Genomic DNA, 25,137 nt, shown 5'->3' with positions numbered 1-25,137 from the left:
ATAACCAATCTCAATTCAACTCCTACAAAACATACACATGAATAAGTAAGAGAGAGAGAGCAGGAAGAGGAAAGAGAAAAGAGAGGAGGAGGGCATAGGGAAAGGAGAATCACCACCCTTGGATCCTGCGTTGTCTCAGAGTAGCCAGTGTGGTCCGTAGGTGGTGGGTCAACAAAGACACGCGTGGGGTATTGCCTTTATATAGTCTTTTTTACGCATGCGTGGTAGGTTGTTCCAGAAAGTTCTCATTTTCTCTGACTTGTACCTGCACAGTTAGGCAAGTTCTGTCTCTGGACAACAACAGGAGGGAGGGGGAGAGAAACAGCCCACTGCCCCACCTCCGCAGAGCTTGCTCTGCTTCCTCCCTACAAGGAGTCCCACTCGAGTTGTTTGAGACATCCTCTTTATGAACAGTTTCTTGTTTATGAACAGTTTGTTACACAAGATACTCTGTTTACTATTTCTGAAGAAAAATAGGTATCTAGAGTTTTTGCTTGATTATTTTTTTTTTAGGTTTGGACTTCCGGATTCCCGTCGCCATGGTGAAAGAATATGTCTTTCTCCATGTAACACTTTGGCAGCCGTAACAGATGATTTTGGAAGGGTTATTTTACTGGATGTTACAAGAGGACTTGCAGTTCGCATGTGGAAAGGTATGATAGTGTATGTCAGTATAGCAAATAATATTCTTCAAAACACTGTGGCTTCTTATGTTCAGACTTAGAATTCCAAGCGTTTTTCCATTAATAAGAAAAACTTCAGTACATTGTGTTATTACAAACCAAAGGCAGGTGTACTATAAAGTCCGTAAGGGTATTGTTGTACCAATCCCTGAAATACTGATATGGCCTATAGTAAAAATTTGGTCAGTTTGGTTTGTATATTATAGATTTTTATTTTTTTTCACAGATTATATCCCAACAGAAAGCTTTTGACCTAATAACTTTTTTGGAAGAGCTTTAGCTCTATTCTCCAAGATTCTTTCTCTTGACAAGCTCTAGTATCTTCTTTAATTCTGCTGAGAAAATAAACAGAAGTTTGAAAAATCAGTCAGAAGATACACAACTTGTTAGATTGTCATTTCATCATGGTGACTGCGCAAGAAGGGAGTGCTCAGTCTCTTCTAAACTGAGGGCTTTTGTTAAAATAATACAAATGTTAATCCCTCAGATTGTAGTTATACCTAAAGTTACACCACTTCTTATTTTCTCTATAGAATTAAAATTTTGCAGCTTTTTTATGAGATGGAAGATAAGTTTTAAGAACAGGTAGAAAATCTCTAACTCTTCTCTCTCTCTCCCACACTACTAATTCAGAAGATTAGTGGTCATGAATATAGTAACTACTTTAGTGACATGCTAACAATAGCTAGAGTAGTCGTGTTTCCCCTGTGCATTCTTCTTCTCTCATATTTTGAAGCTTATTAGCTATAATACGTGCTTTTTGATATTCTTGGACTTTTTTTCTTCATTACCAAGAGCTTCATATTATCTAAGAAGCACTGTTAGGGTCTCAAGCTTTATTTTATAGTGAGACACATATTTACAATTTGCCAGCCTTTCCCCAGTGAGACTGTTGAGATGTGAAATAGCTTCTTTCCTTTTTTTTCTTTTTTTTTTTTAAGCAAAACTGTCTACTGAATTAGATGGTTTGGATCATACCTTTTCTCATTAATCGAGTTGTGAATACTTTTCAACCTTCTCAGTGGAATATATCTTGTTATAAACTTGTTTTATACATTTCAGTTGTGGTTTGGAGTCTTCATTTGTGCTTGCTAAACCATTACATAGCTTAGTGATGTCATTAGAGCATCTCTGCCTTTTTTGTTTAGGAGGATTTTATGAGGGAAAGTGTTTGCATTACCCAGAGAGAGAGAGAAGATGAATATTTTTATTGGGTTACTAAAAATTGCAGTTTAATGATGAAAATATATGAATAAAAACATACATATCCTATTTAATAGGTGATGCAAATTTCCTTCCTTAAATCTTTTTTTGTTGTTTTGAAATGTAAGAAATCTGGACACTTACTTACAGATCTTTCTTCTCTGAAGTTTTTGCATTGGTGTAATGTCCTGAGTACAGACCTGATGAGTTTTGTTTTTTTTTTTTCTTTTGGCTTCTCCTAGAAGACCTTGTTCCTCCCCAAAGCTTTGCAGGTGGTTGCATTTGGGTCTGAGGAGTCCTCTGGTGGGACCTGCTCTGAGTCCATGGACCACAGTCCTTGACAGGAGTCTGGCTACTGGCCAGAGTTGCACAGTTTGAAACACTGTTTCAGACAGCTTGCTGCTGGAATAGTACTTAAGTGGGTGGTGATGTGTACTAAGCATGTATTAACTTCTGTATGCTAATGAACTTCTGTTTTCTCTTACAAAGGATACCGTGATGCAGAAGTTGGTTGGATACAGACTGTAGAGGACCTTCATGAGAGGGAAGCTGAGAAGATGGACTTTTCTCCTTTTGGAAATGCACAGGGGCCAAGCAGAGTAGCTCAGTTCCTTGTGATCTATGCTCCAAGGAGAGGCATTCTGGAAGTGTGGAGCACACAGCAAGGGCCTCGGGTTGGAGCCTTCAATGTGGGGAAATATTGTAGGTAAGAAACAGTTAGCAGGTAGGCTCTGCTGCTGCAGTAAAGTGATACATGGATATGCCAGTGGTAAAAGTGGAAGCTGCTGGCAAGTGCTTTTTTCATTGCCCACAGTTCTTCTACTGAATGCAGTTTGTTGTTGTTCTATAGAAGGGGACTTTGTTATGTTTCATCACTCTACCATCTTTCCTGATAAACACATTTAGCAGTTGTTAAACCTTAGCTTTATAAAATTTGTCGTCTTTTTATTCAGTGTGTGGAAGGGGAAGGTTGCTAATTTGTTCTTCGCTGTAATACAGTTCTGGTTTTTGTTGGTTTTAGGTTGTTGTATCCTGGTTATAAAATAATGGGTCTAAACAATGTGACCAGTCAGGGATGGCAGCCCCAGACTTACCAGATATGCCTTGTTGATCCAGTCTCTGGAAGTGTAAAAACTGTCCATGTACCTTTCCATTTAGCACTGAGGTAAGGACTTTCTGTGCTCTGTATGACCAAATTAATGTCATTATTGTTTTTGGAAACAATGTTTTATTTAGGGAGAGCAATTCTGGTGTTCCTTCTCAAGCTGAATAATACTCTGGTAATAGTCTCATTGGCTTGTATTCATTAACTTGATTTTTATTAATGTGATGTTATCTTCAAGTAGCATAAATAATTAAAAAAAATATTTTTTCTGAATCATTAACTTCAGTTCACTCATACAGTTAAAATTATTTCCCTTTAGTGACAAAAAGAGTGAGCGAGCAAAGGATATGCATCTAGTGAAGAAGTTAAATGCTTTACTCAAAGCTAAAACCTCAGATCCAGGTAGGTTCTTTTGTGTCATTTCTTAAGATTGTATGTTCTCAAATGGCTCTTGTATTATCTGTCCTGTAAGTGTACAAACACAGGTATGATTGCAGTGCATTCTGACAGCTGTATGTGCTATGAATTATGATCTTTAAGTAGCTTGTGTTTTTTTTCATAAACTACCAGGTTAAATTTATCTCATACAAGAATCCAGTATAAGCCTTTTCTGCCATGTAAATCTTAACTAAACTCTACTTTGAGTGCTTACATAAAACATATTTGCAATCCATTATGCTATCTAATAGAGTTCAGCTTTTGACTCTGGATATCCTTCTTCTCTAAGTAACACATATTTCTCACAGAAGATATATTTGAAGTAAGAGATGCCACTGAGCTGTTACTTTGTTTCATTTTCCCCAAGCTTATTTTGGCAACTTTTGTAATAGTGTCTTCACCTCTATACCATGAACCTCTGTGCATCTTAAGCGTACGGGTTGACTTGGTTTTCAAAATGCATTTGAGAAATACGAATTGAAGTCATGATTGTCTTTGTTTGCAGATTTGATTGAAGCTGAAGCAAAGGAATTAATACTTGATATCAAATACCCTGCTACAAAGAAACAGGTGAATATTTAGATGACAGTATACTTTAATATTAGGAAAAAAAATTATGTTACCAGATTAGAGTGCTAAATCTTTTTAAATCTTTCAATGGTGTTTTTTTGTTTGTTTGGGGGTTTTTTTGGGGAGGTGTTTTTTGTTTTGGTTTGGTTTTGTTTTGTTTTTTACAACATATTGACTAGAATTAATTTTGACTTGTGACTTCCCCAAGGCATCTTCCATGATAAAAGTCAAAACAATAAAAAGAGAGCAGACTTTTCTGTAGGATCAAATTATGCCACAAGTATATGTGAAGACAAAATACAGATGAAAAATCATTGTCAAAATTGTGCTACTGTTGGCTTACCTTATATGTTTTTACAGTAAAATTAAGTAAATGTTTAATTCTGTTGAACGTCTGCTTAACAGGCTCTGGAAAGTATATTGACAAGTGAACGTGTGCCACTTTCATCTCTCACAAACATCACTCAGACATTAATGGATAATTTAAAAAAACAGGGTAGGTGGATATTTATTTTGCAAATACGGAGAGGCATTTGCACTTTGTCTGCAGTGCTGTAAGGCTATTGTAGAACTATTCTGGGGAGACCAGATTTGGTCTGCTTAGTTTTGCTGCTAGATATCACAGAATGTTGCTTCTACATATTTTATTTCTTTTGATGCAGACTGCAAATAGCTTGCTAGTAAGTATGCTTTGCTATGCTTGCTATGTGCTAGTAACTTGTGATTATATTAAAAAAAAAAAAAAAACAACAAAAAAAACCAACTAGGCTGGGTACTTGCATCCAGTAAAAGCTTCCACCGGAAAGAAGCTTTCACAGATCTTTGCCTGTAGGTGTTTTAGTTTGTTCTCTCTCTCCAAGGAAGGCAGTAAGGATATGGTACTTCAGATATGTGAATTTTAATGTATTGGAAGCACAAAATCTTTATCACTGAGGATCTGAGCTCTGACCAGATGCCTAGTGTCTTTTCTTGGTAAACTTCACTGAAGCTACATTTCATATGTTTTGCTAGAGATTTCAGAGCCAATGTCAGAAAATGTCATTACCCATTCAAAATCTTCTTGCGGAAAGTCTGCAAGATTGTGTCTTTGAAATTATATGCTTGGATCTTTCTAAATGGGGAGAACTTTGTGCTTGAGGTGACCCTATTTTGGAAACTCAGCCAGATATTGAGAAATAGAGTTGGAGAAGCATGTGCCTGCCACTTCCTTTGCATGTGTTGGGACTTCTCAGCAATAGAAGTCTGCTTTTTTTTGTTATCGGTGGATTCATTTCAGCTTGTTAGAAGATGAGTCTTTAGCAATAGGAGTCAAGAAATCCCTACCACTCTTGGTGAAATCCTGAATGAACCATTTGTCAATTAGAAAGGCTGCGTCCCTTGTCCTGCCTCAGTGAGAACATGACAACACGTTTTTGTAGCTTCAAAGCTTTGAGAGGAAATCTTTCTTTCGCTTATATCAGTGTTTTTGTTTTGTTTTGGTTTGTTTTTGACCATTTTCTTGAAGTAGATAGAGGAGATTGAGAGCTTCACACGTGTAGTTCTCTACCTCATTTTGGTCTGGCATTCTAAATCACTAGCATTATCCATTTCTATTAGAACTCCTAAAAAAACAAAGAAAATTGGAAACACGCCCTTCTACACTGAAGGGATATTGACAGAACTGTATACTTACTGAGGTCTGTTTGTTTGAGTGTGTATTTTCCATTATTAATCTCTTATTGTCGTACATAACATTATGTCCTCACAGTCAAAATAAACAAATTTGGCTGATGTTCCAGCCTTCTAATTTCAGAATAGTACTGGCATATCCTTGCACTTGTGTTTAGTAGGTAAAAGATAATGTGAAGCAGATGCTGGGCTCTCTGAATGCTGTGCTTGTGAAGAAGAGGTCAAGTGACTGTGTGGCAAACCCTGTGCATTTATCTTTCATTTAGACGATTTTTAATAGCAACGTATCAAAAGTGCCTAAGGGTTCGTTGGGAGAAAATTGTGTTTAGAGGCTGTTTCAGGTGAAGAAGATATATTCAAGAGATACCTTTTGTATAGAAAGGTCCTTTTAGGATCTCTCTAAAATGCTTTCTTTTAAAACAAGTACGTTCAAATAGAATTATTTTTTCAATTGTGTTGGTGTTATTCTTATATTCTTATTGCTTTAGTTACTGAGATTTGAATGTTGATAGATACATGACATTTCTGAGACTAAGATTGTAGAAATACAAAAGGCAGTGTCTTGCAGCGATTAAATTTAATTCATATCAGTAGATATCAAGCTCTCTTCTGATGCAAGGAATATGCTTAAACTATTGGCAGATGAATAAAAGATTATAGTTTAGTACTCTTGATAAAAGAAAGTATATTTGAGACTTAGTGTATTTCAATTTTTGGCAATCTCTGGTTTGGCCTTAAACCAGGAAAACACAATAGATTTGTCTTTGTTCGGTTCCACATTGTCAACCTCATTCAGTTTAAAAATGAGCCTGATCTCTTCCTTGTAAAAATAGTTTGTGTCTTATACTGCTGTGAATTAAATATAATCATTGCAAGCAGCAGTGCATCAAAAAATTGCACTGAGACACATAAGTCCTCCAGTTCTAATACTTTATTAGGAGGAGTTTAATGCAGCTGCAAAATATGTTTCACTGTTCCAGGTGATTTATTTAAGTTCAAATGCCGTTTTATTTCTCTTCAGAGCTTGAGTGTGTGGATGAAGGACTACTGCAGTTCTGCGCAAACAAGTTAAAGCTGTTACATCTTTATGAACTAGTTAGCAAACTGAATTCCCAAACCATACAGAAAGACGCTTCACCCTCAGATAACGTGAGTAAATTAAAAATTCAGTTGTTTTATAGAAGCAAGTGATGATTTAAGCATAAAAGTAAGCGTTCAAAGTCTCAGATAAAATAAGTAGGTAAGCCGTTACCCGTTTTTGTGGCCTGGAACTTTTAATGAAGTAATTGTTTTATAATCTTTTTTTTTTTTTTTTTTTCTCTGTACAAATGCCTAGTAATTCATCTACCTAATATTCTTTAGCAGTCACATAAAGTTGAGACAAAAGTGAAAATGGAACCAGGATCTCCAGATTTCAGTCCTTTATCCAAAGTACACAGCATATTCATTAACTTTGTTTAGTTTTGGAGGGGTATTTTGGGACCAGTAGAAATTACTAATTCTGATCTTCGCTTGTGTAGCATTGTAATTTGGCTTGCTTTTTGGTGTCATTCGTAAAACTGCTTATACGTTTATAAAAGCCATACTATCAACAGGATTTAACTATGGGAAATGTATCTCCTGAAGTCCTTAAAAATGAACTAGACAAGGTCTTCATTTGAGCTATATGAATAACTAATTTTGAGATTATTCAGTCATTTTGGCCCTTTTTAAAGACAGCTTTAATGTTCAAAACAAAATATTTTGACTCTTCTGACTTTTGTTTTAGTTTTCACTGTGTTTTGAAAAACATCTGTTTGCATATAGTCTTGTGATGAGGGTTTTTTTGGGCTTTTGCTTTTAAGGACTTGGCTAAACTGCTTCGGCTGGAAGACAAAGATTTTCATAGGCTTGAAACTTTACTGGAGAACTACAAGAAAGAAAACCCTCAAACTACTGTTCAGTTTGCTGATGAGAAGGATGATGTATTGTCTGTGAAAATGTTCTTAGAATATTTGGAATATGAAAAGGATGTGATTAATGTGAAAAATATGGAAGATGGAGAATATGTGGCTTTAGGTAAGAGCTAATGAACTGTTTGTCAAGTTACTTAAAGACTGATTATAATCTAAGATGGTATAAATATTTTAGCCTTAATTTGGGGGCCTTAACAAGCTGACTTGCCTTGAAGTAGTATGTGACAGTGCTAGTTCCAGACTCTTACCTTTAGCTGTAGGACAGATCTTTCTACCTAGGTGGATATTAATACAAGTTAACTACATGTGTGGATATAATTACCCTAAATCCATGTTAGCACAGTTCATTTGTAAGGTGGAGAGTGGTAACTAGGCATTCACAGAGCAGCTGTATCCTGCTGTCTCTTTTTGTGGTCACAGCACAGTTCATGACAGGACTGACTTTAGCCTCAGAGATGGGAGAGCTGACCAGAGGCAGCACAGGACCATTAGGTGAGGGAATAAGGACCCCTCATTTTGTGGAGTTGGGGAGATTTTGGACAATGTTAATCTGAAATATTATGGATGGGGAGAGTGTCTGGGGTGTCTGTTGGGTTGTGGGATGGGGTTACTGTCTGTAGTCTGCTTCAGTTTGCAAATCTGTTCCAAACTGTCCTCGAGGCACTCTTGGGCAATAACTAGTGGAAGCACCTTGAGTTAAATCTGTCTCAAAGGCACTGTATTTTCAAATTATTTATTTTCTGGCAAAATTTTGGTGCAAACACAGAATTCTGTGAACAAGCATTGTATGGTGTTCACTTTGTAGCCTCCTGCTTCTTTTAGCTTTAATTGTCAGACTTTGAGAGGAACTGGGATTGAAAAGTTAACCAGAGGAGCTTGGCTTTCATCTGTGTGAAGATCAAAGACTGATTCTAAGTAATCTTAGTATTTGCATTTTCTCTACCATAACACTATACTTGGTTTTTAAGAACTGGGGTAGAAGCACTCCCCACGCCCTTGGACAGGGATCACCAGTAACTTATTAGGGTGTTCAGCTGTAAACAAATACAATTGAAACATGGATGTCAAGCCAAACAGTTTAGATGGTTTCTTGAAGATCTTGTTTTTCCAATTTTCCCCTGCCTCAAAGGGACATTCGCACTTTTTGTAGTACTGATAATGTATGAATTATGTAACTGTTTGGGTTTTTTAATTGGTTGAAGTACCACTAGTTTGCTATGTGAGATGCAACATGCTGCCACACAGTCACAGGTTACTCCGTGGATAAACTTGTCCGACACTTGAATCCATTCTTTGAATTGAACAAAATGTGTAATCCAGTGTCGTGACTTAACCCAGCAGGTAGCTAAACACCACACAACTGCTCACTCACTCCCCACACCCCCAGTGGGATGGGGAAGAGAATCAGGGGGAAAAAAAAAAATTAATTCATGGGTTTTGATAAAGACAGTTTAATGGGACAGAAAAGGAAAGGAAAATAATAATGATAAAAGAATTAGAACATAGAAAACAAGTGATGCACAATGCAGTTGTTCACCACCCACCAACCAATGCCCAGCCAGTTCCCGAGCAGCGGCCTCTCGCCAGCTTTCCCTCTAGTTTATATACTGAGCATGATGTCATATGGTATGGAATATCCCTCTGGTCAGCTGGGGTCAGCTTTCTCGGCTGTGTCCCTTCCCAGCTTCTTGTGCCCTCCAGCCTACTCGCTGATGGGGTGGAGTGAGAAGCTGAAAAGTCCTTGGCTTAGTGTAAACACTGCTTAGCAACGAAGACAACATCAGTGTGTTATCAACATTATTCTCATCCTAAATACAGAACACAGCACTATACCAGCTACTAGGAAGAAAATTAACTCTGTCCCAGCTGAAACCAGCACATCCAAGCAGTACCATAACCTTTGTTTTATTATAAATCCATCTTCCGTATGACTCCTGTAGTAGTAGGAACATTTATGTCCTTTGTAATGAACCTTATTCTCAACTAAGGGTAAAGCATCAGGGTATCCTGGATGTAACTTAGTGTTTTGTGTTGCGCTCAGTGGGACCTGGTCAGTAGACGATAGTAGAGTGTAAGGGGAGAGGCTGTGGCTTTAGATGTCATTCTTAATGTCAACTAATTTTTGATTCAGGCAGCTTTTTCTTCTGGAAGTGTTTGTGTGGGGAGAGTTCCACAGAGGAAATGTGTCATGCATTGGAATCAGCAGGTTTTAGCCCTCAAATCTTGTTGGTAAGATATTTATTACATACTTTAAAACTTTGATTTAGTATTTTGAAAACAAAACACCGAAAGGAAAAATTCTGAATGTTGACCTTTGGATTAATGTTGTATTCAGGCTGTGTTCAAATACCCTCACATTCAGTTCTTTAGGTGCTCATATTTGTATTTCCCACTTCAGCGATTTCAAAGAAAAGAAAAAAGAGGAAAATCTTCCAGTAGAAAATGTGGGTATTCGTGTGGGAATGTCTAGAGTATGCATTTAGGACTAAAAGTGTTATAAACTTTTGCTGAAGATTTCTTCTACAAAGAAGCAAAAATTATGCAAGTAATTAATTTCAGGTACTGATATATTTGTTAGACTTCCCTTTTGCAAGCCAGCAAGGAAGTTTAAAAAGAATTAAAAGTAAATTTTTCAGAATTGCTAGTAGTATTCAGACAATCATCTTTATCTTTCATTTGCATGTAATTTTAGGCTTTTGCTACTTTTCTTCCATCCAGTACATAACAGTGGAAATATGTATTTCAGTATTACTTGCCTGTGTTAAGATTTTTAGCTGTGGTATTAATAACTTACTCATGTTTACCAAGTTGAGATTGCTTACATACTGGTATTAGCTGGCTGTGCCTTCAAAAGAGGGTATTTTCTAGGATATCTTTCTGAATGAAAGATATAGATTGTATTGTTTCATTTCAAAGTCTGTCATGGGGTGTCTTATGCAATATATTTTTAACTTTCTATGCTAATATAATAAGGGTTCGTGAATATAACATTTCTGCTTCATAAGACAAAATTTGTCTGAGAATGTGTTTCCATTTTTGCATTAGGTATATTGCAATATTAGAGTTTCATTCTATTGTTTTAATTCCATTTTTTTTTTTTTTTTTTTTTTGATTTACAGTCACTCCTTCTCAATTTATGGCTTTCCAGGGAAAGAGAGATTCTAGACAAACCAGATTCTGTCAGTTGCCTTCACACTATGCTGTCGCTCCTGAGCAAAATGAAAGGTGAAATGTTCATTTGGAACACTCAAACACAACTGAGAACTAGATGATCTTTAAGGTCCCTTCCAACCCAAACCACTCTATGATTCTATGAATATTATAAATTTGCTACTCTGTATTATCCCTTAGGGTTTTTTCCCTTCACAAATTATGTAAGAGAGCTAAATGCTGCATCTCGGTGAACTAACTAAAAATGTGATCAGAATCTGAAGAGTGTCACAGTTAAAGGCCTGTTTCATGCCATGTAGTTTCACTCTCCACCAAGTTGACACAACCCCTGTTTGGCACCAGGAGGTGTCTGTCCAGCTCCCCTTCCTTCCTTTTTTGGGTGTATAGTCCTGCCCCTCTCCCTGCCCAGTGCTGACTGGCTCTCAGAAGTCCTCTGAGTTGCTTTAGCTCGTTGAGACATTATTCTTACAGCATTTGTACATTGAACATCTCAGTAACTTGAGGGATACTCTGTGATAGTCAGCTTACTGTTGTTTGGGTAATGAATAAATGCTGGTTCTCCTGCCTCACACAGAGCTGCTATGGGATGTGTCTGTGCCAGGTTCCCTTATGTCTGGTTCACCATAGGGCACTGTTATCAGCTTGAAACTGTAAGCATGAATAAGCTACTGCTGCTGTCTGAATAAATAAATTCTGCTTGAACACGAGGTGGCCTGAAGAGAGCCAGCTTGGTACATTGAATATACGTGGCATCTTGAAATCACAAAAGAAGCTGTCTGCTTATATTACAAATATGTAATATTTCTTAGATCTAGTAAGCATGCAGCAGGTTTTACTACCTAGTGATTTAGATCTGTTGCCTGTTTCCTACAAATGAAACTTGGAGAATGAGTAATTCACACTGCTCTTTATTTGAAATTTGAGTTATAATCTAGAAATTTTATGCTACATATCTAGGAAAAGATAATGTAGAGTAATTGGAAATTGCTCCTAATATACGCTGTATTAGTAAGTGCTGCTTTCAGGGCTGGTTGCTGCTTTACTAGTCTTAATGACGCCCAGGGACCCAAGCTGAGTTTCCTACTCTCCCTGTCTCTACAGTTGCGATAGATGAGTCATGGGACACCCAGTCAGTTTCCCCCTGGTGGCAGCAAATGCGTACAGCTTGTGTTCAGTCTGAAAATAATGCAGCTGCCTTGTTATCTGCTCACGTTGGACATTCTGTAACTGCACAGATAATTGACAGTGTGACAGAGAAAAAGGTAAGTCATCTCGGACCTCCCCCTTCTGTTTTATTTACTGTGTCAGTTCCATACAAATTGATGTCTTTGTAATAGAACAACATCCTCAGCATTCACCGTCATTCTAACAGGGACACAAGCATGCTGTCCTGCAAGCCTAAAATTTTGTATTTGAATTTGAAGAATGTTATGCTGAGGTGAATGAATGACCTATCAGAATCGTTTGCTAAACATATTTAAATATGTGATGGGAAATGTACAGTGAGTTTTTCCCTTGACAGCAAATGATCTTAGCAAACTTAAAGCCTATGTAATTTCCACAAAAATTTGAAAAGTCTGCTGAACTTTGAATGGTAGACCTGTTTTAACATAGTTGTACCTTTTTGTTTTTAAATACACTGGTGAATTTTCTTAGCATTTATGTTACTATGCCTTCTTAAGGTCATGAGTGTTTGGTTTTCTTGGCAGTAAGTATCTTTTCACAACGTTGTGATTAAGACTGTGAAACTGCACACAGCATTGCAATTCAAGATGGAAAAAGTAATTCTATTCCTAAATAGCACTAGACATATGTGTGTTTTACTACTTGTCTTAACAGATTAGATGGGGTTCAGGTGATGGTCAGTCTTGTAAATAGACTGCCTTATAAATTATAACTAGATTACCAGGAAGTGTTTTAGTATTTTTGCACGTTCGTCTTAACTATTGCAATTCTGTATATTAAAATTGTCAGTGTTGCCCAAATAGGAATGTTGGTATGTTGCAACATATTATGCTTTACCCATATGCTCTCTTCTTTATCATCTATTTTTTAATACTGTAGGAAATTGAAATGTAGGTGGATTAATCATATATGTAGGGAATGTGTATATAGTGGAGAAATTAAAATTAAATCTTTTTGAAGGGATTCTAACCCACTTTTCAACTAAATGTGAACTTAAAAATGGGACTATAATATGACCTTTCAGGTCCTTTTATTTCCTTAGGCTTTTATTTAAGAACCTGTGCATCTTGTGAGCAGTGTGGGATATTAATTGATCTTTCCATAGTAGTTAATGTACATACTTTGAACTAAATTATTCTTTAAAATGCAGTAGCTCTTGCAATATAGCTTTCAGGTTTAATACTATGCATTTTTTTAAACAAAAGTGTGCTACTTTGAATGAACAGACTTAAAACAGTTCATATGTTCTGTTAGTTTTCCCAAATAATTGTAGGTTCAGACACGGAATCCTGGGAAGCACTTTCCCTTGATAGTGAATATTGGAAACTTCTGCTGAAACAGTTAGAGGATTGTCTGATACTTCAAACGCTACTGCACAGCAAAGTGAACAAAAGAACAAAAAGAGTTTCATCGCTCCAGACTGAGCCTTTGAACAGGCTTTCTGTAAAGAAATTGCTTGAAGCTGGAAAAGGTATGTTTTTTCTCTTGGAAAGATCGTTGATTGTCTTTCTAATAGACTTCTGAGCCATCCTTACCTACTTAATGATATACGCTGCACTGGAAATTGTTCTGCTGCTTACTTTTCTTAATTTAAGACCCAGTGCAAACCACATAGAATACAGCTTTAAACTTGTAAAAGGGTATCACTGTAAAGACTGCATTGTAAACCTCCAGTCGATTAGGAAGTTTTCTAATTGGTAGAGTTATCCTTATGTAATTAATGTTAGTAGTTAAAACTCGTATGTCCTCTCTTGTCCTTCGATTGTGAACCATAAATCTTCTGGGATACATTGACTATACCTCATACTTTTTTTTTTTTTTTTTTTTTAATAAAAACGTCCTAGGAGGTATTGCTGACACTGTAGCAAAGTGGGTTTTTAAGCAAGGCTTCAGTCCTCTTGTACTGAATTGGGCCCAACACAAAACCAATACAGATAGTACTGAAGAATCTGTAGAAATGCATACTAATATCTTTCTTGAGGAACCAGAAGCAGATGCAGGCTTGGAAACAATCGTAGGTAAGAAAATAACATGACTTTTTAGAATTCTAAATGTCTGCAGAGATGTCTTAGTTGCTACTTTTGTGAAGTAGCAGAAATTACAGTGGGAAGAGGTCTGTCTTGTAACTTCAGATTTTCTTTTTCTAGAGCTGCTGCAGCTAGCATATCAGCAATTTCCATGTAGTCTTGAAGTGGATGTACTTCATGCACATTGCTGTTGGGAATATGTAGTGCAGTGGAATAAGGACCCAGAGGTAAAAGAATTTCATTTGTGAGGAATAATGGTTAAGACCATCTCAATAAGAAGCAGTTTGACAAGCTTGTAATAATCCATGAAAACTTTCATTACAAAGACTGACTTTGAAACCATACTAGTCGCAATTTTCCTGTGATAAGTGGCAAGCAGAAATTGAATTGAGATGATGAATGCAGGTCCTGAGGCTGAATGGCACCTCACAAAGACAAGACTGTATGTTTCTAAGCTATCAGATTATCAAAACTAGAATTGTGGAAACAGGATTCAAATAAGCAGCATGAAGAAATGTTTTGGCTGTATTTTGTGCAAGTACAAAACAGTTTAAGTACTGAAAAATAGTGATGAACCTTTCCTCTGTTCTAGATATGGTAAAACAGAACACAGAATATGAAAATTTTTAGACCAGAATCCATTCCATTTAGAGAGGAAAGAGGGATTTCTTGAATATTCTTAGATTCCCTGGCCACTGCTGGAAATTGTCACAGGAGAAAGAAAAAAAAAAAAAAAAATAAAAAAAATCCTGTTTTCCACTGCTGTCCTATAGTTTCTCTAATATTGGAAAATACTGTCCTAAGTTCAGATGATATTAAAATTGAAAATGGCACTTCTTAGATCTGTGCAACATAACACCTTGCTATAGAACAGAAGTTCCTTTGAGATTGTTAAAAACTTACTCCATCATAATGAAATGGAGTAAAAATTAATCTTTCTAGCACAAATGGATTAAGTATTTGAAAAATGACTCTAGTCAGCAAAGGTACCTTTCAGCAAAGATTATGTTAGCAGTACATACACCAAAACCCTGAAAATAGTGCTGAAGTCACAATGTGTTTCGTGATTACTTAAAGATACTTTGCCATGTGCAGGTGTGTTTGTAACATAATAGCAGAGAAGATTACAGTATCAGAATAACAAGTTTTATAACTGTCAAAAAATAGTAGCTTTAAAAGGATCTACCTGGGCCCTTTAAGAATCAATAGTTTACATTTAAAACATGTTTTGAATAATGTAGTAACTTGTTCTTTTACTTTTTTGTTTTATATAAGGAAGCATGTTTCCTCATTAGTTCTATAGATCATCTGAGATGCATCATTAATGCTCATGTTCAGCATGGTAAGTATGAAGCTATTATTAAAAATTATCTTTGAAATTGTAAAACAACAGAATAAATTACTGTTTGTTGACTAGTGTCAATGCATGCAGTTTGTAGTAGTGATGGACATTCTGTCTAAAAAAAAAACCCAAAACTTTCTGCTGACATTCAAACTTTTGTTTTTCATGTTGAAACTGTTTCCATCAGAACCATGATAATAAGTTGCTTAGATAAAGTTAATGTGTTTAACTAAAAATATTTTTAAATAAAATTGTTCTGAAACTTTAATTTGTATTTAAATAGTGGCATATGCTTCTTGCAGTCAATTACTTTTCATGCCTTTCTTGATACTGTTTTACTGAATATAACCACAGTTGTCTTTTTTGTAGACTACTTGTGTATGCAAATAAGGTGCACTCTATGCCTAAAGCACTAGTTTTACCACCAAAGTTTAACCCAGCCTCCACAGTACAATAATTTTAATGAATGATTCATTGCACTTCTGATTCTGTGATCACCAAGGTTGTCTCCTCTTGAGAAAACTGAAGTCCAGGTGTAAAGCAGTGAGGATAACTCACAATTCATTCTTGTTTCATTCACCATCCTTTTTTAATTTCCTCCTCCCCATTAAAGTGACTTTGGCCCATGGTTTTTCACCCTGTATTTGTAAGATCTTTTTTTCTGTTCACTTGGAGTTTACAAGTCTGCGATTGTTCTAGGTATCGCTCTGATGATGTGGAACACATTCATAGTAAAAAGGCTTTCTTCTGCTACGTATCTAATGGACAAGGTGAGTGCAGTATTGTGACAGTATTTTTGAGGCTGAATTTTTATTATTAACTGAAAAGTGAAAGTAATATTTTTAAACCATTATTTTAAAAGAACAAAACAAGTTTGGAATATCTTTGATTTAAGCATCAAAAAAGCCCTGCTTAGCTTTTGGAATTGATAAAGGAACGCATATTTTAAAATATCAAATCTGTGGAATGATCAAGTCTAGGCAGCTTTGACAGCAGCTCAGCACTGGCTTATGTGCAGTGTTAGCTTGTAATGGCTTTGTGAAACAGTTTGAAACTATGTATGTGTGCATATATAACATTTTAAGTTGGAAACCAATAAATTACTTGAAGCGTTTTCTCTGTGCCTCTTTCCTGGTAAGTTATTGCTGTGAAATTTTCAGGTTCCCACAAGCAGCAGCTTTTCCTAATGTTGTGGTCCAAGTTTTGCGTGTGTGAGCTCTTTCTCTGCAAATTGCAGAACATTTTGTGGATATTGAGCATTTTTATCTATCGCTACCATTGTAAATCAGCTTCTGTTCTAGTGTGCAGCTTGTTTGCTGTGAGTTTTAGCAGTCTCTTGTCCCTGCTAAACTTCAGTTTTTTCATGCTTATAAATATGCAGTGGATCTGTTTACTGGAAGACAGTTTAGGAAGAGTGCTGCCAGTAAGTGATAGATCTGTTTAAACTGTGTAAGGGGAATCTGCCTATTGGTTTGCTGGATGCAGAGCAGCAGCTAAGTGTGTTTCAGCATAAAAGTCCAGATGCAAAGAGAGAAGTGTTGATGGTGGTTTAAAAAAAAACCCAAACCAACAAAAAAACCCAACATACAACCCACAAGAATTTGCTGTCTCATCTTCTTTTTTCCTTCTTTTTTGCTCCTCTCATTTTCTGCTTTTGCTTTTTGTTTTGCTCTATGAGAATTGGAGAGTATCATCTTCTTTATTCCTGTCAGCAAACAGGCTCAGTTGTATACACTTGTAGTAGGTGTTACTTCTGCAAAAACTCTTTTCCAGTTTTTCTGTATGCATGCAGTTTGTAGTAGTGTATGCCTTTGTGTAAATCCACCACTGTTACTTCTGCCTAGATTAATTCCTGCAGGAGAAGAGATAAAGGTTTTTATTAACAGACTGCTTTTGCACACATCTGTTACCTCAAACAAATATCGTGTAGTAATGAATGTTGCTAACTTTTAATAGTTACTTATGTATGTTTGAAAGCTGAGAATTAGTCCTTAGGGTTTGTCTTACAGAAGCAGTAGCACAACTGATCTCTCACCAGCTTTCAGAAAAATACAGTTTCCAAATCTGTTGGCACTTGATCAGTCCCGAAATTGACAGCTGAAAGTTGTCTTGAATTCAGACTTTGGAACAGCATGATGGATCACTTGAATTCGAGTTTAAATAATCCCGTAATTCAGGACCCTGGGATCTCACTTCAGCTGTTGTTTAGATTCTGCCATGATGTTGTAATCATTATTTTTAATTTTTTTGTGCTATGGAAAAGAGAATTTCCATAACTTGCTTATGTGTATGTGCTTCATCCTGTGCAGTGCATGATTCAACTTGTAGAAATTGGAGCTCATAGTGACATTCCTAAACAGAATATGATTGTGTTCCTTCTGCAGAATTCAGATAGGCAAAGCATGGAAACTGTGTAGTAACTTTCTTATTAGACCTTCTCCATCTCAGTGAATATGCTGGAGCATTCACTCTTCCTTTCCTGTTCTGTTGTTCCCTAGTGTTTATTTCTAATATCACGCTTGGTATTATAGATTTAGTTCTGTATTATAGAAATCACTGGGAATTTTTTAGCTTCCTAAAATGAGGACCTTGGGGAGCCTTATTTGTAATCCTAGACTTTAAGAAAGGATTAACTAAATAGGGGCATCAGTGGTGTTCATTTCCAAGTTGTGTGATCCAATCTTTTGTTGAAAGTAAGTTATGCAATGTGTTGTGTTATGTAGCTGTAATGAACTATTTTCTCATTTTAGATTAGGAAAATAGTAATAAAAGGTTAAATCGTGGGGTAACAGATACCTTATGATGAAAGTTGTTTAATTGTGCTGAAATATTTTTTTTTTTTAAAAACAGGTTGGAAAAGCTCCAAAGGACAGATTATGCAGACGGGCAAGTAATACTACTTTTGTCTAAATGGGAAAAAAATAAATGAAAACACCTTAATTTTAATACTAGTTTGTGATTTATTTTTGAAAGTTTCAGAAAAATTCAAAATGCAGACCTAGAAAAAATGTGAGGAATGTTAAGAAACGTAAATTATCTGATAAAGCAAATTAGAATAACTTCAAATATAGAAGGTAGATGTGAGACTATAACATGACAAATTACTGTTATTTTTCGTGTGCAATTTCATTAGTTAGAACTTTTTTGGAAGACACTGATATGCTCAGAAAGTGCAATTTACTAAGCGATTACTTGAGGAATTCAGTCTTTTGTAGAATTACAGTATTGTAAATGGCTACATTTAACTATATTCCTATTTTTTTCCCCATTGTTTCTAATTTTTTTGTACTTCAGTGAATACCATTAAATATAAGAGGTTAATAAGCTGAGCTTAACAATGTGGTTTATGTCAACAACTGTCTTCTCAAACATACAGAGCTAATAAAAGCCTGTTTCAATTCCAACTGAAACAATTTAAATCGTACTGTTTGTTAACAGGATGTAGGTATGGGTGACACAGCAATGACAGCTTTTCTTGGCTGCTGTTCAGATCTTCTGCAAACATTGCTAGAGGTAAATTTTTATTTTTCCTGTAGAAAGTAAGGAACTAATTGATCCAAATTTGATTTTAAATAATATGGTTATACTAATTTCTCTATAGTTCAGTTCAGACAAATATTAATGAACTTCTAGACAATATGAAATCTTCCTTTTAATTCCACTGCAGAGAACTTGTGATTAAAGCTGTGTCTTTTGCATAGAAGGTCAATACAGATGACATTTTGTACCTGACTACTTTTCTGTGTGGCTCTGGCAGGCTGACGTTAGTAGCGATGAAATGCACGCTCCCGTCCTAGATACTGAAGATGCTTGGGTGTCGGTAGAAGGACCAGTATCGATAGTAGAACTAGCCCTCGAGCAGAAACGCATTCACTACCCACTTGTTGAACACCAGTTTGTGTTATGTACCATCTTGTATGCCATCATGAGGTTTTCTCTGAAGAGCGTGAAGCCTCTTTCACTGTTTGATAGCAAGGTACGTCTTTTGAAAGCTTTCATCTTCATGTTGTTATCCTTCCTCTTGGTATCTCTTGTATGGTAGCTTTCACTCTTTAAACAGTTCATGCATAATATTATGAAAGACATTTAGTCCACTGTGGTGCACTAATGAAGTTGTCACCAGAATTCAGGCTGAGACCCAAACCTGGTGCTTTTCCTTGTGTATAAAAGACTTGTAGTGACCTCAGATGCATGAAAATCAGCTCCTTAATAATTAGCTGGCCTGAAAATACTGCATGGTAAAAACACAGGATGTCAGGTTTTTCTAGTTGCTTTGAGAAGTGCCAGATCAGAGAAAACATAAATATTTAAGGTCAGAAATGTTATGTTAGTGTCACTGTTGTATCCATTATTGCTGATGATTATTCCAAAGTTCTGGGCATCTCGAAGAGAATAAACAGCTTGTCATTTAATGCATATAAACCACTTTTTAAAAAAAGAAAAAAAAAGTCACCGCATTTAAAATGCAGTATATCTCCAATCAGAGCTTGACCCTGATACAAAGCAGGTACCACAAATTGAGATTTCCTCCTCCTAGCTTTACCACACTACAATTCTAAAAAAATTTAAACACAAAGTACTGGTGTAGACTGCCATTTAATTCCTGCTGTGCAGATTTCTTCTTAATGATTTACTGGAATTTTATAAATGCAGAATATTACTCTCCTTTTGCCGTAGGTTCTTGTCTGCGTGCAAGCTCTGATGAAGCAGTTGGGTCTGCTTTTAGCATTTTACCATAGATCAAATTGCATTGGTTTTATGCCTTTTTTTATTTTTTTTTTTTTTTGCTTATCTGTTAGCAGAAAGCATTATACTATCTTCTGTCGTTTAAGAACGCATATTACATCTCAAGAGTAAAATTAGATCCTGTTCCTGTGCCTCCTTTCTTTTACATATGACTATTATTCTCAGCTGCTGCCTTTTTACCTTCACTCACTCAAGACTTCCATTTGTTCTGTGAGCTTTATGAGAGAATTTCTAACAGGTCTTTAGAGAATCTTGGCTGATGACTGAAAAAGTGGATAGAAGTTTCAGAGGCCACTTATTACCTTATTTTTGACAATGCAAATCACTCTAGACCTACACATTCATCACTATCTTTTAACATAGGCATTTTTTTGTACTGGTTTCCCTAATCCCTGTGTTAATATGGAGCAGGGCTGCCAGGGGTGCTTGGCACTGAGTGTGTCACTGCTGGAGCATGGTGGGCAGAAACAAGGACTACCATGTGCCATTGTTCAGGGGTTTACCTGAAATTTGATTAATCTGTAGTTCAAGATACCTTAAAATTAAATGGTGTCAACATATCAATAGGTAATAGATAAAATGTATTTTTTTTATCAGCTAGTTTTCACTTCTTCCTACATATTATGCTTGGTATGTTGGTCTAGAGCCAGGGACCAGGAAATATATCCAGCCTTCAGCTGCAGCTGGTAGTATATCAGCTCCCTTGTTTAGTAGGCAAGTAGTTTCAAGTTTGAAAGCAAATCTTTGACATGTTACGATTGCATGAACAAAAGTTTTTGCTCCGTGACTTTAACTTAGAATATTAATTTTTGTCCTCAAAGAGAAATAGAAGATGCAGTACAAATTAAATGTAAAAAATAAGTAGGCTTCTTAGTATGGGATCAAAATGGATTACTTGTATTCCTTCAAAATGGATTCCTCTGTATCTCTGAGGCCTGTCTTTGGTTCTCAATTTTAGGGCAAAAATGCATTTTTCAAAGACCTTACTTCAATTCAGCTACTACCTAGTGGGGATATGGATCCAAATGTGTTATCCATACGACAACAGGTATGTATAAGTTTTGTACTGAAAGTTCTTAAACTTCTAAAATTTCAAATAATACTGAAGTAACCTGCAATTTTTGCTTCCAAGTTCTTGGTCAAAGTTGTGAGTGCAGCGGTTCAAACACTATGTTCATCACAAAAGGCCAAAGAAGTCTTAGAAGAGGAATTGTTTCCTTTTGAAAAGGGGAAGAATTGGCCAACTTTGGCTGCGGACCTGGCTCAGTATCTTCAAATCTCTGAGGATGTGGTCAGAAGGCATTATGTCTGTGAACTGTATAGTTACGGGATGGATCATCTTGGTGAAGAGGTAATAACAGCTTTTAACATCTTCAATCAATAGAGCATTATGTCAGATATTCTGCTAAAATTACTTTGTCACTTACTTAAGATGCCTGGAGGGGTTAGGCACATATTATCAGGCTGAAAAAGTCAGAGGCTGGAAAAGTACTTTTTCAAGACCAATAATTACCCTCATTTTTCCTTCTTCCCAACAAGAATCTGTGTATAGCAACTAGTGGAAACATGATAGGGAGTTATACTACTGGTCTAAACCAGTACAGCCTTTTCTATTTTACTATATTTTACGTCTCAGGAATTTGCTTTTTTGCCTGTAATCTCCTCTTTTAGGAAAAGTTTACTAGTTATCGGACAAGAAAATCCTTCCGTTTCTTGAGGGGAAAAGCAAATGAGATTATATTGAAGATAGGAATGTATTGCTGAACTGTAAAACAGATCTTGTGTTCATGCTATTCACTGTGTAAAGTACAGAGTAATTCTCTGTTAGCTCTTGGGCTGTTCTGAAGCTTTTAATAATGTACTTTATTACAGTAACAGGCAACACAAGAAACGGTCTTAAAACTATTTGTCCTTTTAGTCCTTTTAGAAGCTTCTTTTGATAAAGCTTTTCAAGCCTTCAGATAAGTGAGCTGTGTCATGCTAAATGGCTCCTGGTTCCTTTTTTTTCTATTTTTAGGCCTTTCTTCAGGTGACTGATAAAGAAGTGCTTGCATCACAGCTGCTCATACTGGCTGGACAGAGACTGGCCTTCGCTTTACTTCATACACAGACAAAGGAGGGTATGGAACTCCTTGCTAGGCTTCCTCCAACACTGTGTACTTGGCTCAAAGCCATGGTGAGTTAAACTCGATTTAGGAAAACAGGTTCAATTTTGGAAGCTTCTGTTCACCGAGACAGAGATTACATCTGAATGGCCCTTTCTTACTAGTGGAAACAAGAATTTGTTCTCTTTTCCTGGTGATAGTTCTGTTTCAGGAAGGGTAAAGCAGTTTCATGGATCAGAGCATCAGCTTAATTGAGTTAATAAACCTGAGTAATCTGTTTCATAAAGTTCAGAGGGCTTATAAGCAGATGATCTGAAAATTACTCTAATGCTGTGTTTATTCTTTTATATAGGACCCCCAGGAACTTCAAAATGTAGAAGTGCCAATTGCAACAACAGCTAAACTAGTGAACAAAGTCATCGAGCACTTACCGGAGAATCACGGGCAGTACAGCCTTGCCTTGAACCTGATCGAGGCTGTCGAAGCCATCTCGTCCTGACGCTCTTGGTCAGCGCAGTTCTGCTATAGCGTGGTATAGTGCATGATTTTACATGAGGCTGAACTTTACAGAAAGAAACTTCTGTGTGGCTCTTGTTAAACAACGGAAAGAACAATGCTCCCCATCCCAGAATTTCAGAAGGTAATTTTAAATTGGCGTCTATTTTAAATTCTGCACTAGTATGAAGATGTTTAGTTTCTAGTACACTTGTCAGTATCTGAAATGCTTTGTTATTTATTTCCAATGAGTGCTTTTTGCGGTAGTCTAAATTGGATCTAGTTGACAGCAGTTTTAGTCTATTTACAAAATCACATCTTGTGAAATTCTGTATCTCATGCTGGCAGGAACTGCTGCAGTTTCAGTGTTCCATGTATGATTTGTTTTTCAAAACAAGCTGTAGAATTACACTCGAGAAGAACGTCAGTCTCTGAAGTTACCGTGTAAAGCCAATACTGCTTTTTCAGAAGCTGGAGCTGGCGTTGGGCTCGTGCCTTGTCACTGCATTATACGTGACGGTGACGACTGCACTAGACATAGGATGAAACGTGCTGGGGCCTTATGCAAATGGAGAACAGCCCACGTTAGAAACAGCTTGGGAAGGAGAATCCGGTTCTCCAGACACAAATATGGATTCATTGTTTAGTCCAGATCTCCCAGTATTGTCTCTAGGGTGCTGGGCTTCAGCTGAAACTGGATTTACATCCCTTTTATTATTAAGCTCTGCTGAGTTTAAGTAGGTCAAGGAATGTCTTACTGTAAGATTGTTCCCCATCTTATCACTGTAGAAGATGTAGTATGCTATAAATCTCTGCACATGTTAACTTGTAATCAAAAACTGCTTAGTTGACCCAACTTCACTGAAGATCTATAGTACTGAGTACTTTAGCCTTAAAAAAAACACTTTTATTCATGGTACCTACAGGGAATCATAATAGTGAGTATCTTCACTATTGGAGTGGTATTAAACATGATTATCTTGCATCAGTTAGTACTGTTTACTTTCTACCTAAAGGAAGCCAGGAGAGAAAAATGAAATTGGTGTAAACTGTTTTTGTCTTGAAGTCAGCTAAAATTACTAGCTCCATCTTGTAACTTGCTCCTCTTGCATTACATGTAGGAAACATTCATCGTATTCTGCCTTGCTGGAGGCAGAATTTGGTCTTTCTGAAGTATGTGCTGCTGTCACCTAAGGGTTAGACTCCCCCTTAAAAAAAGGTTACAAAGGTTATGGAGGTGGCTCGTTCTACAGAGCCTCCTTTGCCTGTTCAGCATCCCCAGTTCCTAATGACTGCACTTTAATGTAGCTGATAAAGGCTTCTTGGCAAGTTTTGATACTAAATGTTTGACTTCCCAGTGATACAAGATCAGACACGAGTGAAGAATAGTAAGAATAAGTGGCCAGCCCTGGCCTGTGTTTTATGGAAGTCAGTACCTAACTGAGGTGAAAACAGCTGTAGGGGAAAAATGAAAGGCAGCAAGATTGTAGAGGTGACTTTACCGCCTTGCCTGACAGCACTTCAAACTTCTGCAGAAATGAGTATGCTAGAGATTTGGTCATCATGGAACCTGAGGAAAACCAAAAATGTTTCTTAGTTGCATTACATTCCTGTATCCTGGTACAGCTGTGTAAAGGATTTTACTGTAACTGAGTCATGTCAGAGCTGACACTACACCAATCAAATCTGTAATGTATTGTAAGTAATACTCTGTACATAGTGCTTTTTTGTGTCTAATTTGCTGTGGATTTGTGTAAATTGATTAAATAAAATTTGAGGTTTCATTGTGTCTTTTCCTTCTGTTTAGGGAAGAGTGGTCACCACTTTTTTTATTCTGTTGTGTTTTACAAGAGGAATAGACACCTCAGGGTAGAGAGGACTGGTTCTCTGGGGTTCTGCAGCACTACCTCCTGACAGTATGCAAGCTAAACAACACCTTTCACTGTGGAGTTTCACTTAAATGGAAGTAAACTTCAAAAGAAGACAGGCTGCTAAAACCAAGTAAATTGGTTATTTTGAACCACCCTTTTTATTAAGTTGAAAAGTGATATACACAAGGTATATACATAAGGTTCCTCCCAAACACATGGTAATTCAGCTCAGGCTGGGGCTTAAGCATCTGATTCTGCAGGTGTCCTGGTTAGCCACCGCTTCTGTCTACTTCACTGCTCAGGACTCTGGAGCAGGTTGTGCACAGGCATTTCGTCTCACACGCTCCCTTTTCCAGCCATGACTTTCAGGCACCGTGGGCAGGGGGTGCTTGTGGAATCGGAAGTGTATCTCCTGCAGCGGGGGCATTTTGCTTTGGCAATGGGTAGGGCTATAACTTTATATGAAGACTCTTCACGGATATCACCACCTGGGGAAGAAAGCATTTCGACTGAGATCGTGTAGGTGTAGTTCGCACACACAACTCTACGTACGGAGCGAACAACGAAGTTTGT

General features: G+C 36.8%; 2 protein-coding genes across 7 annotated transcripts in view; one reads left to right on the top strand and one right to left on the bottom strand.

Moving 5' to 3' along the window:
* Positions 1–24,477, top strand: part of RAB3GAP2 (RAB3 GTPase activating non-catalytic protein subunit 2) — a 50,829-nt gene extending 26,352 nt beyond the window's left edge. For 4 of the 6 annotated variants that reach the window (XM_074863746.1, XM_074863747.1, XM_074863745.1 and 1 more), the window contains 23 exons: positions 514–653; positions 2,376–2,592; positions 2,908–3,051; positions 3,311–3,393; positions 3,935–3,999; positions 4,405–4,495; positions 6,689–6,816; positions 7,512–7,725; positions 9,754–9,851; positions 10,742–10,847; positions 11,895–12,055; positions 13,233–13,449; positions 13,823–13,996; positions 14,126–14,232; positions 15,281–15,347; positions 16,047–16,117; positions 18,198–18,233; positions 18,786–18,860; positions 19,105–19,323; positions 21,052–21,141; positions 21,226–21,444; positions 22,111–22,269; positions 22,551–24,477. In XM_074863746.1, the coding sequence (XP_074719847.1) occupies positions 514–653; positions 2,376–2,592; positions 2,908–3,051; positions 3,311–3,393; positions 3,935–3,999; positions 4,405–4,495; positions 6,689–6,816; positions 7,512–7,725; positions 9,754–9,851; positions 10,742–10,847; positions 11,895–12,055; positions 13,233–13,449; positions 13,823–13,996; positions 14,126–14,232; positions 15,281–15,347; positions 16,047–16,117; positions 18,198–18,233; positions 18,786–18,860; positions 19,105–19,323; positions 21,052–21,141; positions 21,226–21,444; positions 22,111–22,269; positions 22,551–22,697 (3,028 nt within the window). In that variant the 3' untranslated portion in view covers positions 22,698–24,477. The remainder of the gene's footprint in view (positions 1–513; positions 654–2,375; positions 2,593–2,907; positions 3,052–3,310; positions 3,394–3,934; positions 4,000–4,404; positions 4,496–6,688; positions 6,817–7,511; positions 7,726–9,753; positions 9,852–10,741; positions 10,848–11,894; positions 12,056–13,232; positions 13,450–13,822; positions 13,997–14,125; positions 14,233–15,280; positions 15,348–16,046; positions 16,118–18,197; positions 18,234–18,785; positions 18,861–19,104; positions 19,324–21,051; positions 21,142–21,225; positions 21,445–22,110; positions 22,270–22,550) is intronic. The other 2 variants (XR_012628267.1, XM_074863748.1) reach the window with 2 other exon arrangements.
* Positions 24,478–24,695: 218 nt separating this feature from the next.
* Positions 24,696–25,137, bottom strand: part of IARS2 (isoleucyl-tRNA synthetase 2, mitochondrial) — a 29,197-nt gene continuing 28,755 nt past the window's right edge. The window contains exon 23 of the mRNA XM_074863740.1: positions 24,696–25,052. Within this exon, the coding sequence (XP_074719841.1) occupies positions 24,901–25,052 (152 nt within the window). The 3' untranslated portion in view covers positions 24,696–24,900. The remainder of the gene's footprint in view (positions 25,053–25,137) is intronic.

Source organism: Strix uralensis, chromosome 3 (assembly GCF_047716275.1).
Source record: "Strix uralensis isolate ZFMK-TIS-50842 chromosome 3, bStrUra1, whole genome shotgun sequence".
In the NCBI taxonomy this organism is placed as follows: domain Eukaryota; kingdom Metazoa; phylum Chordata; class Aves; order Strigiformes; family Strigidae; genus Strix; species Strix uralensis.
The sequence above is the reverse complement of the archived record's forward strand: the minus strand, read 5'-3'. Positions and strand labels throughout refer to the sequence as shown.